This window comes from Melanotaenia boesemani, chromosome 20 (assembly GCF_017639745.1).
Source record: "Melanotaenia boesemani isolate fMelBoe1 chromosome 20, fMelBoe1.pri, whole genome shotgun sequence".
NCBI lineage: Eukaryota > Metazoa > Chordata > Actinopteri > Atheriniformes > Melanotaeniidae > Melanotaenia > Melanotaenia boesemani.
In genome coordinates, this window is record NC_055701.1 from 4,263,489 (window position 1) to 4,279,194 (window position 15,706).

Consider the following 15,706-nt stretch of genomic DNA (forward strand, 5'->3'; position numbering starts at 1 on the left):
AAGTATATGTCTTCTAACAGTCATGAGTTACTGAATGCTCCCCATAAAGTCAAAGCAGCTTTTTATATCAACATATTATTCAAGAAAAACAAATATGTACAAAACTTTGTGTTGTAACTAGTTAACTAGTGGGGCTTGTTAGTCATTACTCAACAACATTGTAGTCACAGACTTCAGGGTTATGGGTAAGCAGCAGAGGTTCCTGTCTCTTTATGCCCCACCATGTGGATGAGGTTACAAGCTTGAACCGGTTTCTACGTGGATGGAGGGCCGGTTTCAGCTGGCTGCGTTGTCGTGGTAACGGCGGGTCTATAAATACGCCAGTGCTCCTTTGCCGGTATTGCAGTCAGTCAGCCCCGCTCAAGAGATTACATCTCTACGAGATATTTGTGCAGGCAAACTGCTTTTTAAAACCCAGCTCTCTGGTCTAATGGACAAACTCTTTGTAAATGCTTTTTCATGTAAGTACAAACCTTTCCAGGATTTTTCCTTTTCTTTTTGTTTATGGTACTTCATTTTAGCATGAAACCTCGCCGTTAGCTAGCAAAGTCACTCGGTTATGACGACATTAAAATTTATTTTAACAAAGGTGAAGTACTGGAAGTGTTTTTGCTATGTGACTGTAACCAAGACTTTGGTTTAATTTGTAGTTGAAGACATATGTTGCATTACAAAACTCCGCTACGTGGTCCTGGTAGACAATCGATTAATTGGTTAGCTGGCTAACCATCTTCTTTGTTCATATTGCTATGTAGCTAGTAAACGTTGACACGCGACTTTATGTTATCAGCAGCCACAGACCTTGTCTTTGTTGTTCTTTTTTCATACATATAAAGTTTTTTTTTTAACCAGCTGTCCGATTGAATGAACAGTTTTTACTAACGTAAATGAAACGCCATATCGCCTCATGGCTGGAAGCGGAACCGGTATTGGTACGTAAGCCTAGTTTGAAGTCGTTGATTGGCTAATTTTTAGTCCACCGTTTCAAGTTGAAGGCGGGTTTTCTTTGTGATTGGATAAAATCGCATCTGGGTGTGGCGTTTTTTTTTTTTCCACAGTTGTCAAAGCTCGGGTAAAATGGAGCACTTTTTTTTATACGATTAGAGAGAAGTACGGATGGAAACTTTTTAACGTAGCAAAGTCTTTAAATGAGTCAGTTGTAATGATGCATGACTAAATTAAAAATATTGTGTTGCTTCTAACTTGACTTAAAAGCCATTTTGCAATATTTTAAGATCACCTTTTTTCTTTTTTTAATGCAGAATCCTCGCTCTAGGAAATCGCACTCTGGCTGCTCAACGGGCCCTGGCCTTGAGTCTTATTTGAAAGGATTTAACTTTACTGGGGAGCCACCTTGGCTTCTCTGCACCTGAGTCACAGAAACTTCTAATTCTATCTCTTTCACATCCAGGTAAGTTTCACTTTATTCAGTGCATATAGAAATACTTATCTTATCAATTCAGGTTTTTTTGCCATGAGATGGGGATAAATATTCTGCTGCATGTGATCTAAGTGTGTCTCCTTTTCTGTCTCAGTTTACGAGTGACAAAGAAAAAGGACTTGTTACAATGAATGCTGTCATGCCCAGAGATTTTGAATTCTCTTTCCTTGAGGAGGGTTTCTCTGCTCGGGATATTGTGGAGCAGAAGATAAATGAGTCATCCCTGACAGTAAGCAACCTGTGCTGGCATTGTTTATGTGACTCACAAATGAGCCCATTTGTTATGCAGCGATTGTCATCAGCATGAAAGACAAATGAAATCCTACATCCTTGGTCAAGTTTCTCATGTTATCTGGTCTTTTATGACTTCTGATGGTTCATTTTTTTTAGCTAAATTATAACACAAATTAAAGTATTTGTTTTTTCTGTCATTTAATTTCTTTTTCTCCATGTATTAAAGGATGACAGAGATGCTTTCTATGTCTGTGACCTGGGAGATGTTCTGAAGAAACATCTACGCTGGGTGAGGGCCTTGCCTCGCATCACTCCTTTCTATGCTGTCAAGTGCAATGACAGCCAGGCTGTAGTCATGACTCTGGCGTCCCTGGGAACTGGCTTTGACTGTGCAAGCAAGGTGTGTTTTGGTAGATTTCCATAGATTTTAAGTATTTATGAAATTTGTCTTTGTCCCCTTGTATCTTTGTAAATTGGTGATTTCTTTGTTTTGCTGACTGTCGGCATTGTCGCCCTCTAGACGGAGATTCAGCTGGTTCAGTCTCTTGGAGTGGACCCAAGCAGAATCATCTATGCCAACCCGTGCAAGCAAGTTTCTCAGATAAAGTATGCATCTGCCCATGGGGTCCAGATGATGACCTTTGATAGTGAGGTGGAGCTCATGAAAGTGGCTCGTTGCCATGACAATGCCAAGTAAGACTTTAGTATCCTAGCCTGGAAACGACTGTTTCTGGTATTTGATTTTAGCCGTCTTTAATGCTTTTTTTTTTTTTTTTTTTTTTTTTTTTTTTTTTTTTTTTTTTTTTTTGTCCAGGCTCGTGCTGCGTATCGCCACAGATGACTCGAAGGCGGTGTGTCGCCTGAGTGTGAAGTTTGGGGCCCCACTCAAAGCTTGCCGGGGCCTACTGGAGCGAGCTAAGGAACTGGGGCTGGATGTGATCGGTGTCAGCTTTCATGTTGGCAGTGGCTGCACTGATGCAGAGACCTACACTAAGGCTATTGCAGATGCCCGCTGCGTCTTTGCTATGGGGGTGAGTTGTGACTGTAACCTACTGACGGTGTTGATTTATGAGAACAAGAAAGAAAACTAAAAGTTTATGTTGTGACCTGTAGGAGATGTTGGGCTTCAACATGGATCTGCTGGACATCGGAGGTGGTTTCCCTGGTTCAGATGATGTTGAACTTAAATTTGAGGAGGTATTTATTTTCACTATACTTCTAAATTCACAAATGTGGCATCTCAAGACGGCATATTGAAATTGACCATAGCATCCCTTGTATAAAAGTGCTTTAGCTTGAATGAATCTTTCTACAGATGTCTGCACGTTTATATATTTTTGTTTATTTCATTTCCTCTTTTCATATTTTTTTAAATCTGTTCCAGATCACAGCAGTAATCAACTCTGCCCTAGACAAGCATTTTCCTGTCGATGCTGGTGTTAGGATCATTGCTGAGCCGGGACGGTTCTATGTGGCCTCTGCCTACACATTGATTGTGAACATCATTGCCAAGAAGGTCATCATAGATGAGGACTCTGATGGTAAAAGCCTTGTATTATAATCATCACCCAGATTTATTTTATTTTTTTTTATTTTTTTTAAGTTTCCTATGGATTGCATCTCTGAAACAAGTAGTGAAATAATTTTGTACTTTTTTTTTTTTTTTTTTTTTTTTTTTTTTTTTTTTTCTCCTCTCTGCAGAAGAAGACGAGGGGACCAGTGACAAGACTCTTATGTACTACGTCAATGATGGCGTGTACGGATCCTTCAACTGCATACTTTATGACCACGCCCACTGCTTGCCGACACTGCACAAGGTTGGTGAAATTAAAGAAATTCCTCATGCATTCACACTACACAGAGAACTAGATTTATTTTACTTTTTTTTTCCCCCTCCTTTTCATACAGAAGCCTAAGCCAGATGAAGCCCTGTACACTTGCAGTATCTGGGGCCCAACGTGCGATGGCCTTGACCGCATTGTGGAGCAGTGTAACCTTCCTGAGCTGCAGGTGGGCGACTGGCTGGTTTTTGAGAACATGGGTGCCTACACTGTAGCTGCATCTTCCACCTTTAACGGCTTTCAAAGACCCGACATCTACTATGTCATGTCTCGCCCTGCTTGGTGAGTGGCTGCCACACAAGCTGAAGAGGATTTATAGAGAAAGCTTGCAGATTTATGAAGTCTAGAAAAGTCTGACTTCTTGCTTATTTTTTCTTTTTCAGGCAATATGTCCAGCAAATCTGTTCCCAGGGCCTTCCAGCTCCTGCAGAGGAGTCTTCCCTGTTTGAAGTGCCAGCATGCTGTGGCCGAGAGACCAGCTTGGACATGCCCACTAAACCGTGCCACACCCACATGGTTTAAATGTGCTGTAGGATGCAGCAGTGTTCCTCTGATCTATAAATTTGTCTGTCTGTTTTTTGTATTAATTGGGCAAAGTTTTCTTTGTTTTCTAAATGTATGTGACATTTTCAAGGCCAGTTACTTGAAAGGAGAATGAGACGGACATATTGCGCACATTTTTGGTCTGTAAGGAAGCTGGGGATCATTCCTTAATGAAATGAGGCTGATTCACACTCTGGCCTTCTCTGTGGGTTCCAGGTAAAGTGTTAGAGGGCCACTCAGTACTTGAATTAGTTGTTCCATCTTACTTTTTTAAAATGAGGGAATGATGAACTATGAACTGGGTTACTGTGGTTCGCCATGAGCAGCTTTGTTTAACTGGAATGATATAATTGGTTGCTTTTACTAAACAGATGTTAGAGCCACTTCACTGATCGTTCTCATTACTGTGGGGCTCACAGCTGAAGTCAGTTTGCCAAGATGTGAGGGGTTGATTGTTTTTATTACTGGGAACTGACCTGCAAAGGGGGTTCAGATCATCACTGACCCTTCAAGTTCCTGTTAACATATGAAGTCACATCTTGATTAACTCGGGAGGTGGTCAGAGGTGTGAACTCATCCCTCTAATGGCTGCTATTTTAATATTTATCTTTTCCATGATCTCCTCTTCAGTGCAGAACCTCTTCAGTGTTAATCCTCAAGATATTACCAAGCACTATGTATTCTTTACTGGCATTTATCTAAAAGTGGTTCAGCATCTATCAATACTGATTACTGTATTTCTGTTACATCTAATTGAAAATATTGACTGCATGCATCATATTGTGCATGTCCATACAGCGTATACTGGTGTCTGTACTTGTATGGCTGTAAGAGGGTGGCTTTCTACCAGATACATGTACTTACTAGTCTTGATGGCAATACGTGAAGCTTATATCAAACATCTGATTGCAGGAGCTAAAGGAAAAACCACACAAATCTTAAAGATTAACACTTAAAACACGGACTCAAAAAGCAGACTGCACCTCTCCTCTTCTCCGCCTCATTTTCATTTCTGTGTTTTGTAATTTGGAAGACGAGCGATTCTGTTCCGAACTAACCAGACATTACCCATGCATTTAAAATGGATATGAAAGAGATGGGATTGCACATTCATATTGCTTTCCTATGGAAACTTTTTGAAATTTTGTATTTTTTTGATAAATAAACATTAGGTGCCGAACCAAATTGCAGGTGTTGTGATTTTTGTTCAATCACATTAATAAGAAGTTTACTTATTACAAGCATTGTGTTTCATAGCAGATTAAATTCTCCCAGAGTGCCATCTAGTGGTTAGAAATATGTTTGAGCTTTGTCCTTCCTGTTGTATGTTATTAACCTTGTGTGAGGAATGCAGATTGTCTCTGATGTCAGATTTGACCATGACTTTTCCACAGCATGGCTGGAATGGATGACATACGTTATCTGAAAGCTAACGTTCACTGGGATGCTCCCTGCCTGCTCGAGGTAATATTGGAGAATTAATCTAGCTTTACCAAAAGCAGTACTAATATATTCAAGATTCTTGCACTTAAATGCACATTTCTATGGAAGCTTTAAAGATTTCTTCTGCTTTGTATTTGATATTAAGACGTCAGCAAGTTCTGACCTGAATGTTTATACTGCAGCCTATTCTGTCAACAATGCTTTTTTTCCTAAATAAGATTTTATTTGTTCATGGTATATAGTTGCAGCTTTGCAGATCATCAATGATGCATCGAAGTGAATACAGTCACCACAATGCATCAAGTTAAAGGTTACTGCTTCCCGTTGAATGTCTTTATTCTAGTAAAACTTTGCTAACAAACATCAAAACCAATCACAAAATAAGTAAAATTTTCACAGTCCTGAAGATAGATATGTACAATGTAAAAAATCATTTGTAAAAAAAAAAAACGCAAATTATTATATTTACACAAGAAGATGCCAAGATAATTCATGCTTTTTTTCACTTGATTTCATGTGATTGTATAGGTGACATTGTTTTATTTTTTTAAAAGTAAAAACATTTTTTAAAAATTACAGAAAAGATGAAAAAAATGAAAGGGTGTAAGCAGAAGCTAGTAGCTTATGAAACGCCTACTCATACCAAAACAATGTTATCAAATTACCAAAAAGATTAGCACTATAGAAAGATTTACATCATCACCACCATTGATAGTAACAGCAACTTATAAAAATATTTCCCACAAGATTTTTAGCATTTCATTTTCATGATGCTTTATTATATCATTTATGTACTTTTTAAAAAAAAATTCAAAGTAGAACTAATTTTTAAGTAATCAGTTAAGTTTGACACAGAAATACAATAAATCTTAATATTTGTCCGTACGTCTGGTTTGCTAAATATTTAATTTCCTCTAAGTTCAGAACATTTCTCCCTCTTTTTAAACAGCCTCTGGATACAGAATGGCAACTGGTTATTATTAACTTTATACATAATTTGAATTGTACTGTAATCTACTAGATCTCTAAATTTCAGTACATGTAATTTAATAAATAGTGGATTTGTTGGTTCACAATCTTGCTGTTTGAGGGGGCTCTGAGTCCAAGAATTTCATTGCCGGTAGTGATGTTTCATTGTTGCTGTATATGACTAATAAACTTGAAACTTGAACTTGAAAACTTGTTCAATGTCTTATATAAAATAAAAAGTGATTTCTGACAGATAGTCCTTTACTTTGCACAGTATTACACTAGATGTTGACATCTTGGTTTTGACATCATTTATATATGATTTCCAGTTTAGATTATGATCTACAATGACTCCTAAAAACTTAATTTCTGTAACTCTGTACATTTCATGATTATTTATTTTAATTATTTTGTAACTATTTGATGTACGTTTTGCAAATATAATACATTTTGTTTTTCTAAAGTGAATAGATAGCTTGTTGACAACCATTCAAGTTCCCGGGCAAAGGAACTCAAATTCATATTCCACTGTATCCAGAAGCTGTTTTAAGTTGCAAAAGAAAGTTGTATCATCTGCCAATAAAATGCACTTTAACAACAGGAAACACGACACAAATCATTAATAAACAATATAAACAATAAAGGGCCTAGTACAGAGCCCTGTGGGACCCCACATGATACCTGTATAACTCAGAATCCGTATTATTTACATGTACAAATTGATATCGGTTTGCTAAATACCTCTGTGATCATTCACATGCAACTCCTCTGATTCCATACCCATGTCATTTATCAAGAAGTAAATTATGATCTGTATCGAACGCCTTCTGCAAATCCAAAAACACACCAACTATATATTCTCTTCAGTCAACTGCATCTGAAGCATCCGACAAAAAGGCATTTAAAAGGTTTAGTCTAGGATAAAAAAATGTAGAAAGGAAAATAAAACCTAATTTAACATACAACTGTAATCACGATTTACACACAAAACAACAGCTTATTGTCAAGCTATGCACAATGACCCATGTGAGTCAGGTGTGTTGGAGCAGGGAAACATATAAAACCTGCAGAACTGGGGCTCCTCATGGACCAGAAGTGGACATCCCTGCTTTAGATAAGAAAAAATTGGTTCTCTGTTATTCCTGATCTGAGTTGCAGGCATCCTCCCTGATTCTCCACTCACACACACACATATATATTTAATATATATATATATAAAATATACATATGTGTGTGTGAGTGTGTCTTTATATCTGTTTTTAGGAAATTACCTTTTAGGAAATGGTTGGATTCTGCTAAAAACATGCAACTTTTACTTATTATTACATAATGTTGAAAATGAAGGAGGACATCACTTTCCAAATAGTTATTGACCTAACCCTTGAAATCATGACTGCACCACAGACACTCCCTTCTGCTCATAATGCTTCCTGATGTATTCAGTTATGGCCCTCTCATTATTAAGCTCTTTTCTAAACAACATGATGTAACACTTGGGGGCCAAGTGACAGCAGAGGATGCTGGCGCTAGAAATGAGAATGGCTGCACTGCTTGTAGCAGCCTTGTACTTCCCCTTCAAAGTGATAAAAATTGGGAGAAAGACAATCCATATGATCAAGAACAGCACCATACTGACACTGATTAATGATGCATTTTTGTACAAATCTGGCAACTGTGTCCCTTTGAATGCAAACAGGAAACAGATGATGCCCAGGAAAGCATTGTAGGCTATCATCGCTATTAAAAACGCATCAGACTCTGTCTTACACAGGTACAGGACAATGTCTTGGTCTGTGTCTCTCTCATGTCCAGAAGTCGGTGGTTGTAATATCAGCCACGACACTGTTAGAGCCAACTGGATCCCAGACATGATGATCACAACAGCTACTGGTTGATTGAGCTTCTTAATCCAGGAACCAGCCTTCAGGTCAAAGTTAAAGCCCACCAAGATCTGAAGCAAGTTGGCCAGAATGCAGGAGACGCAAAGAGAGAATGCTGCTCCAAAGAGAGGGATGCCAGCACAGGAGGATTTACCAGTGGGTTTTCCCATGAAGGTAAATGTAAGACAGAAGCTGAAAAGCAGGGAAAAGAGCTCCAGGAAACACAAATAACCTCCTACTGCCTTCACGATGGGGGTTCTGCGGTTGATTGTGAAGAGAACAGTAAATAAAAGGGTAGCAATGATTGCAATGCCTGCCAAGCAGTTCAGAATTATGGCGAAGGGATCTGTCCATTTGAGGAATTCCTCAGTGTCTGGCAAACACTTAGACCTGTTTCCATCCACGGAATGCTCCATGTCCTGACACTGTTCACATGGATCACCTGCAGAGGTCAGCAAAGAAATGCAACTTTAACCTCATGAGAGAAGGAATGATCAAATATTCACACATCCTGATGAAATGATGCAAATCAACCCACATGCTGTCTTTGCTGTTGTTTGGAATAATGGAAAAGCAAATAAAATATTTAAAAGAATAAAGAAAATATAGAGAATTAACTACCATTTCTGTGACATATTTATTTCTATATACATTTCAAAAAACGTTATTTTAGCATGTAAATCATACAACTTCTTTTTGTTGTTTAATTTAATTTTATGCTGTATTATATATTATTATTTAATATGATCAAATTATCTTTCCATTCTTTTGCTACAGCATTTTTCTAAACCAATCATTTTTCTCATTTCCTCAGTGCTTTTCATAAAAAGTTAACACGAGAAAAGAAATCAACCAGTAAATATTTATAGTTGGAAACAGCAGTGGCATCTAAGACATCCATATAAAGAAGAGGAAAAAAAATGCATATAAATTAAATAAAAAAAACAAAAACAATCCAATACATAAAATAAATATAAATATATTATGATGATATATGATACCAAATTCAAATTTTTCATTCATGATTGGATTAACTTCATGTCCTGTGTGTTAGCAGCTAACGCTAAGACCACGGGCTCCGCCATGTTCAACAAACAGAATATTTTTAAATAACATGAAGTGTGTGTACTCCTAAATAATTCTGATAATGGACTGGTAACTGTAGACAACAATCTTTCAAATATTGTATTTCAGAAGTGCATCTAGATGTGTCACATCAGATTATTACAGTATTCTGATTACAGTGGTCCCTCATTAATCGCGGGAGTTACATTCTAAAAATAACCCTCCATAGGCAAAATCTGTGAAGTAGTCAGCTTTATTTTTTGCAATTATTATAGATATTCTAAGGCTGTAATACCCCTCACTACACACTTTATAAACAGAGTTTCAACCATGTGGAGGGGGACATTTAGTCCAAATGGGCTGTGTTCCGTGCTTCTATTGTTGAGGCGGCCAGCAGCAGCTGTGGCCACAAGGCCGTCGGTGCCTTTGGTGCCTTTGGTGCCTTTGGTGGTAACCCCTGAACTCATTGGTGGACACCAGCAGTGAAGGATGCCATTAAGTTGGAGAAGGTGTTCTATCGGGCCTTTTTGGCCTGTGGGACTCCATAGGCAGCCGATGGGTATCTGCAAGTTAAATGAAATGCAACTTCGGCTGTCGCTAAGGCAAAAACTCGGGCATGGGAGGAGTTTGTAGAGGCCATGGAGAATAACTTCCGGACAGCTGCAAGGAGATTCTGGTCCACCATCCGGCGGCTCAGGAGGGAAAAGCAGTGCTTCATCAATACTGTGTACAGTGGGGATGGGGGGCTACTGAACTTAACTCAGGATGTTGTGAATACTTCTCAGTCCCACCAACACATCTTCCGATGAAGAAGCGGAGTCTGGGGACCGTGGTGTTGGCTCTCTCATTTCTGGGGCTGAGATCGCCGAGGTAGTTAAAAAGCTCCTCAGTAGCAGGCCCCCGAGGGTGGATGAGATCCACCCAGAGTTCCTTAAGGCTCTGGATGCTGTAGGGCTGTCTTGACTGACATGCCTCTGCAGCATCAGGGACAGTTCCCCTGGACTGGCAGACTGAGGTGGTGGTCCCCCTTTTCAAAAAGGGGGACCGGAGAGTGTGCTCCAACTACAGGGGGATCACACTCCTCAGCCTCCCCGGTAAGGTCTATTCAGGGGTGCTTGAGAGGAGGGTCCGTCGGATAGTCGACCTCGGATTGAGGAGGAGCAGTGTGGTTTTCGTCCCGGTCTTGGAACAGTGGACCAGCTCTACACCCTCTTCGGGGTCTTTGAGGGGGCATGGGAGTTTGCCCAACCAATCTACATGTGTATTGTGGATTTGGAGAAGGCATTCAACCGTGTTCCCTGGGGACTCCTGTGGGGGGTACCCCGAGAGTATGGAGTGCCGGACTTGCTTGTATGAGCTGTCCGGTCCCTGTGCGACCGGTGTCAGAGCTTGGTCCGCATTGCCTGCAGTAAATCAGAATCGTTTCCAGTGCGGGTTGGACTCTGCCAAGGCTGCCCTCCGTCATCGATTCTGTTCATAACTTTTATGGACAGAATTTCTAGGCGCAGCCGAGGTGTCGAGGGGATCTGGTTCGGTGGCCTCAGGATTGGGTCTCTGCTCTTTGCGGATGATGTGGTTCTGTTGGCTTCATCGGGCCGTGATCTTCAGCTCTCACTGGAGCGATTCGCAGCCGAGTGTGAAGCGGCTGGGATGAGAATCAGCACCTCCAAGTCCGAGACCATGGTCCTCAGCCAGAAAAGGGTGGAGTGCTCTGTCCAGGTCTGCGATAGGGTCCTGCCCCAAGTGGAGGAGTTTACGTATCTCAGGGTCTTGTTCACGAGTGAGGGAAGGATGGAGGGGGAGATCGACAGGCGGATCGGTGCGGCGTCTGCAGTGATGCGGACTCTGCATCGGTCTGTCGTGGTAAAGAGGGAGCTGAGCCAAAAGGCAAGGCTCTCGATTTACCGGTCAGTCTACGTTCCTACCCTCACCTATGGTCATGAGCTGTGGGTAGAACGAGATCGCGAATACAATACGAAATGAGTTTTCTCCGCAGGGTGGCCGGGCTCTCCCTTAGAGATAGGGTGAGAAGCTCGGTGATCCGGGAGGGGCTCAGAGTAGAGCCGCTGCTCCTCCACATCGAGAGGAACCAGATGAGGTGGCTCGGGCATCTGGTTAGGATGCCTCCTGGACGCCTCCCTGGTGAGGTGTTCTGGGCACGTCCCATTGGAAAGAGGCCCCGGGGAAGACCTAGGACACGCTGGATGGACTACATCTCTCGGCTGGCCTGGGAACGCCTCGGGATCCCTCCGGATGAGCTGGTGAGTGTGGCCGGGGAGAGGGAAGTCTGGGTTTCCCTGATTAGGCAGCTGCCCCCGCGACCCGACTCCAGATAAGCGGAAGAAAACGGATGGATGGATGGATGGATGGATGGATGGATGGATGGAATCTCAAAGTATACAGAATCTGGAGTTGTTGCCACTCTGGCCACCCCTCTAGCTACGCCCTTGGACAGGACAAGCAGTGGGTTAATGCCACTGGGATACAGACCAGGAACTGATCGATCTCAGTCAGGTCACCTGGATTAAAGGGTCTGAAATTTAAAAGACTCACAACTTCCTATGAAACCAGGTACTTCACTGATGGGGTATCAAAGTGCCAAATTTTTACATAAAAAATACACACAAATCTGTAAGTAGATGAGAGCCCGGGAACAAAACAACTAAAACATTTAGATTTAGCTTGTTTTCAGTTTTCAGCTCAACTAATAAATGCCTTACAGAAAAAAAAGTGCCCTTGTCAGAGTACATTACTGCTGAATAATAAAACACTGACCATTTCCCTCGGAAAACTCTCCTTCCGCACATGGAACACAATCAAAGCAGCATTTTTTCCGTTGGAGTTTCAACATGTATCCTGGTTCGCAGGTTTTCGAGCAATAATAAGGCGTCACCTTCAAATAAAGAAACAGAATCAATGTAAGAGTTTAATAAATTATATATATATATATATATATATATATATATATATATATATATATATATATATATATATATATATACATATATATATATAGTGGTGAGAGAGAGAGAGAAATTATTTCGTTTTTATCTTACCTTTATATCTTTCATCCTCTGCCTGAGATCCTCTGGTAGTGTGATAGTTTTGTTTGGCCAGTATTCCCCAATGATTTTTATCTGTGTGCCTTTTATCTGTGTGCCTTTTGTGGATTTTTTCCATTGCACAATATCATATCCCAAACTAGGGTCTCCATCAGTAAAATATAAATGTGTGTTGTTCAAGGTAATGTTGACTTTCTGTATTTCCTTCAGGAGCTGCAGAGATAAATATAAACAGAAGATGTTTTACCATTCAATAGCATTTCTAATATTCTAAAATAGGTTTTGGCCCTGTGATGGACTGACGATCTGTCCAGGACCTGTCCGAGGATCCTGAATGACACAAACGAAAAAGTTTTTGTCTCAAAAATGGGGATTTGTGAGTTATGTTGTATGTAACATTTGCTTTTTTATGTAGTTTCAAAGAGGAAGGCTGTTGCAATATGTAACCCAGTCACACAGACATATATGGAAGAATCAGTGCACATGATGCAACGTTAACTGATACCTCATATGGGAAGTAGGATTGTCAGAAAGTGAAGAACAGAACTGTCAGAAATCAGAAAATCTGTTTCCTGTTTTTAAATCAGAATGTCCTTTGTTTACTTGCGTTAGCATAATCTTGTTTTAAGAAAAGTCATTGATTTAAAAAGGGGACATTAATAAACATTAGTTAAAAAAATTTAAAATGTAAATGAGCATAATTAGCGTAATTGCTAATTTACATGTGTTGTTCGTCACAGACAAACTTCAACAGTGCATATATAATAAGTTACAGATATAAAATGTAAAGTGCTGACCGGTTGTAAATATTATTTAAACTGCATGATTTATAGTGCTATAGTAAAAGTGCTTTTTTTAAGCACATAAGGTTGGAATATAGATGTAGGAATACAAGGTAAAAAACATATTTAAATTAAAACAGTCACTTCCCATTCAATCGAACAGGATAAGTACATAGAGAGTGTAGTAGATGTATACATACATATCAGAAGCAAGGCAGATGTGTACTTCATACATCTGCATACGTACATGTATCTGTGCTGCAGAGCATCTGTCTCGCTGTCAGGACAGGTTTTGGTTGGTTAAAAGACAGTTTTGAGATAGAATGTAAAAGCGGTGTATGTGGTGCCATCTCTTATTCCAGGGGGTTCATATTTCATAATTTCATGCTTCCCTTCAGCATCTTAATTAATTTGACTATCTGGTAACTTTTTGTTTGTTTGTCTTTGTGTTTGTTGGATAATCCAACTCCACCTCCCCACAGGTTGCAACTATGCAAAAAGGCATAGAAACACTCTTCTGAAAGTCGTGTTAGGTTTTCACAGCAATGTTTGTTCATTGTTTCTTACAACTCTTGAAGCTAACATGCTGTTTCATCAAACAAACTAAACAAAGTGTCTAACAAGCATTCAGTCATTAAAGGTAGCAGCAGAGTTTAAATCAGCAGGCTGTCTTTACTGTACCTCAAAGGTTGTAAAATTGGTGTCACGTTCACATCGTAGGTCATCACATTTTAGCAAGGCTCTCAGACCCTCGGCAACAACCTGAACAGCCAAGTAGACGCTATAAGATTTATCCTGGTCGACGTAGGAGGCCAAGCAGCCTGGGTCTGAACACTTTTTGGAGCAATTTATTCCTACATCCTGCGTGGACTGGTTTGAGCAAAGATAGAGATTCTTGAGACGCTCGATGATGCTGTTTGTAGTTCCGTTGAACATTGACCTGACATATTCTTTAAAACCAGGCACCTCGTTCCTCTTAAAGATGAACCCAAAAACTTGCCCTGCAAGCTCAATGCCAGGCATCGTAGAGATTCTTGGGGAGGTGGACCATGTTTCGCTCGCAATCCAGGTTCTGTTGAGGTTGTATTTAATAGCGGCTTCCATGATGATTTTAACATTAGTGTCCTTGGTGAACATGATAATGGCTTCAGCTACGGAGTTATTCAAAGTCTCTATCAGATTTGACAGTTTTTGTTGGCTACGTGAATCATTTTGGGTGAAGTTACCAGGCAGAATCTCCACAAATTCAACACAGACGTTCCTTTTAATAAAAGTTTCTTCAAGGCGATCACTGCCATACTTCCCATACTCATCATCACTTCCCACAATGGCCACTGTTTTCCAGTTAAACTCATTCACAAGCTCAGAGATGCCTTCTGTTTGAAAAGCGTCACTTGGAACCGTTCGCAAAAAAGTGGGGAACTTGAACTTCTTGCTGAGCAATTCACTGGTGGATGAATAACTAATCTGTAGAAAACAGGAACCAGGCATGTTAAAATGCATTTCAATCTAAAACGACATGTTTAAAAAACAAACAAAAAAACAACTCTATCTAGATTTCTTGCTGTGGTAAGATGCAAAGACTAACCTGGGTAAGTGATGATAGAGTAGTAAGCCGTGCAACAGCTGTAGACACTTCAGAGTATCTTTCACCAATCACAACTTTTGTTTGGGGTTCAGGTAAGGGTAAAAGGATGTTTGAAGGTAGAGGACAGTTCTGAGGATCTGAATGGCTCTTCAGCATCTCCAGAGTGGCTCTGATGGCAAGGCTGACATCTGCACAAGTATCATAGATGTCATATCCCAGGGTGATGTTGGGCAGCACTCTGGGTGTGTTCTGGTTTATTTTCTGGATGGCATATATCATCACTTGAGTGCGCAGGAACATTTGTAAATCAGGCCTGTAAAAATTGACAAAAGACATGAATTTTGCACTGAAACATGTGGGTTTTCTCTACTGAGGCACTACTTACTCAGTACAGGAGACTTCTTTTGGATTTGTGGCATTTCTCGTGGTTTCCAAGTGAATGGGGAAAAGCCCCCCAATCATGATGTCTCCAGGAGAGCGTACATGAAGATAATCATGGTCTGAACAAGAGTAAAACACTCCAACGATGCCGACTAGAAACTTCAGCAGGAACATTGTGCACACATGCAATTGAAGTAGATGGTTGCAGGCTTTACACCTCTCTAAAATCTATGAACTGGTTTCTGGACTAGAAAACAGCACTTTATATAGGTTTCCCCTTTTGAAAGAGACAGGGGAACATGTGCATTGTATGACACGCTCCTGACATCCTCAAAAATGGCAGCTGTGCGTACAAACAGCAAGGTGATTTGAATGGCTCAGAGAAGAATTGTGTTATAGTCAGAAATTACTCCCTATCACATTTCATGATCAGCCTTATTCACCTGATAAACCAGTTTGTACAAGACACTTGGGCCC

General features: G+C 40.3%; 2 protein-coding genes across 2 annotated transcripts; one reads left to right on the top strand and one right to left on the bottom strand.

Annotated features, from left to right (window-relative positions):
• Positions 1-315: 315 nt before the first annotated feature.
• On the top strand, positions 316-5,239 carry odc1 (ornithine decarboxylase 1). The gene is made up of 11 exons (XM_041971987.1): positions 316-461; positions 1,263-1,411; positions 1,536-1,670; positions 1,902-2,075; positions 2,196-2,368; positions 2,490-2,706; positions 2,789-2,872; positions 3,060-3,216; positions 3,377-3,492; positions 3,584-3,798; positions 3,900-5,239. Exons 3-11 carry the CDS (start codon positions 1,569-1,571, stop codon positions 4,036-4,038), a joined length of 1,377 nt encoding a protein of 458 aa, XP_041827921.1. The 5' UTR covers positions 316-461; positions 1,263-1,411; positions 1,536-1,568; the 3' UTR covers positions 4,039-5,239.
• Positions 5,240-6,006: 767 nt separating this feature from the next.
• Positions 6,007-15,432, bottom strand: LOC121631224 (G-protein coupled receptor family C group 6 member A-like). The gene is made up of 6 exons (XM_041971984.1): positions 15,234-15,432; positions 14,849-15,161; positions 13,942-14,727; positions 12,473-12,691; positions 12,192-12,309; positions 6,007-8,793 (listed from the first exon to the last, which is right to left on the bottom strand). Exons 1-6 carry the CDS (start codon positions 15,401-15,403, stop codon positions 7,859-7,861), a joined length of 2,541 nt encoding a protein of 846 aa, XP_041827918.1. The 5' UTR covers positions 15,404-15,432; the 3' UTR covers positions 6,007-7,858.
• Between the last annotated feature and the right edge of the window lie 274 nt (positions 15,433-15,706).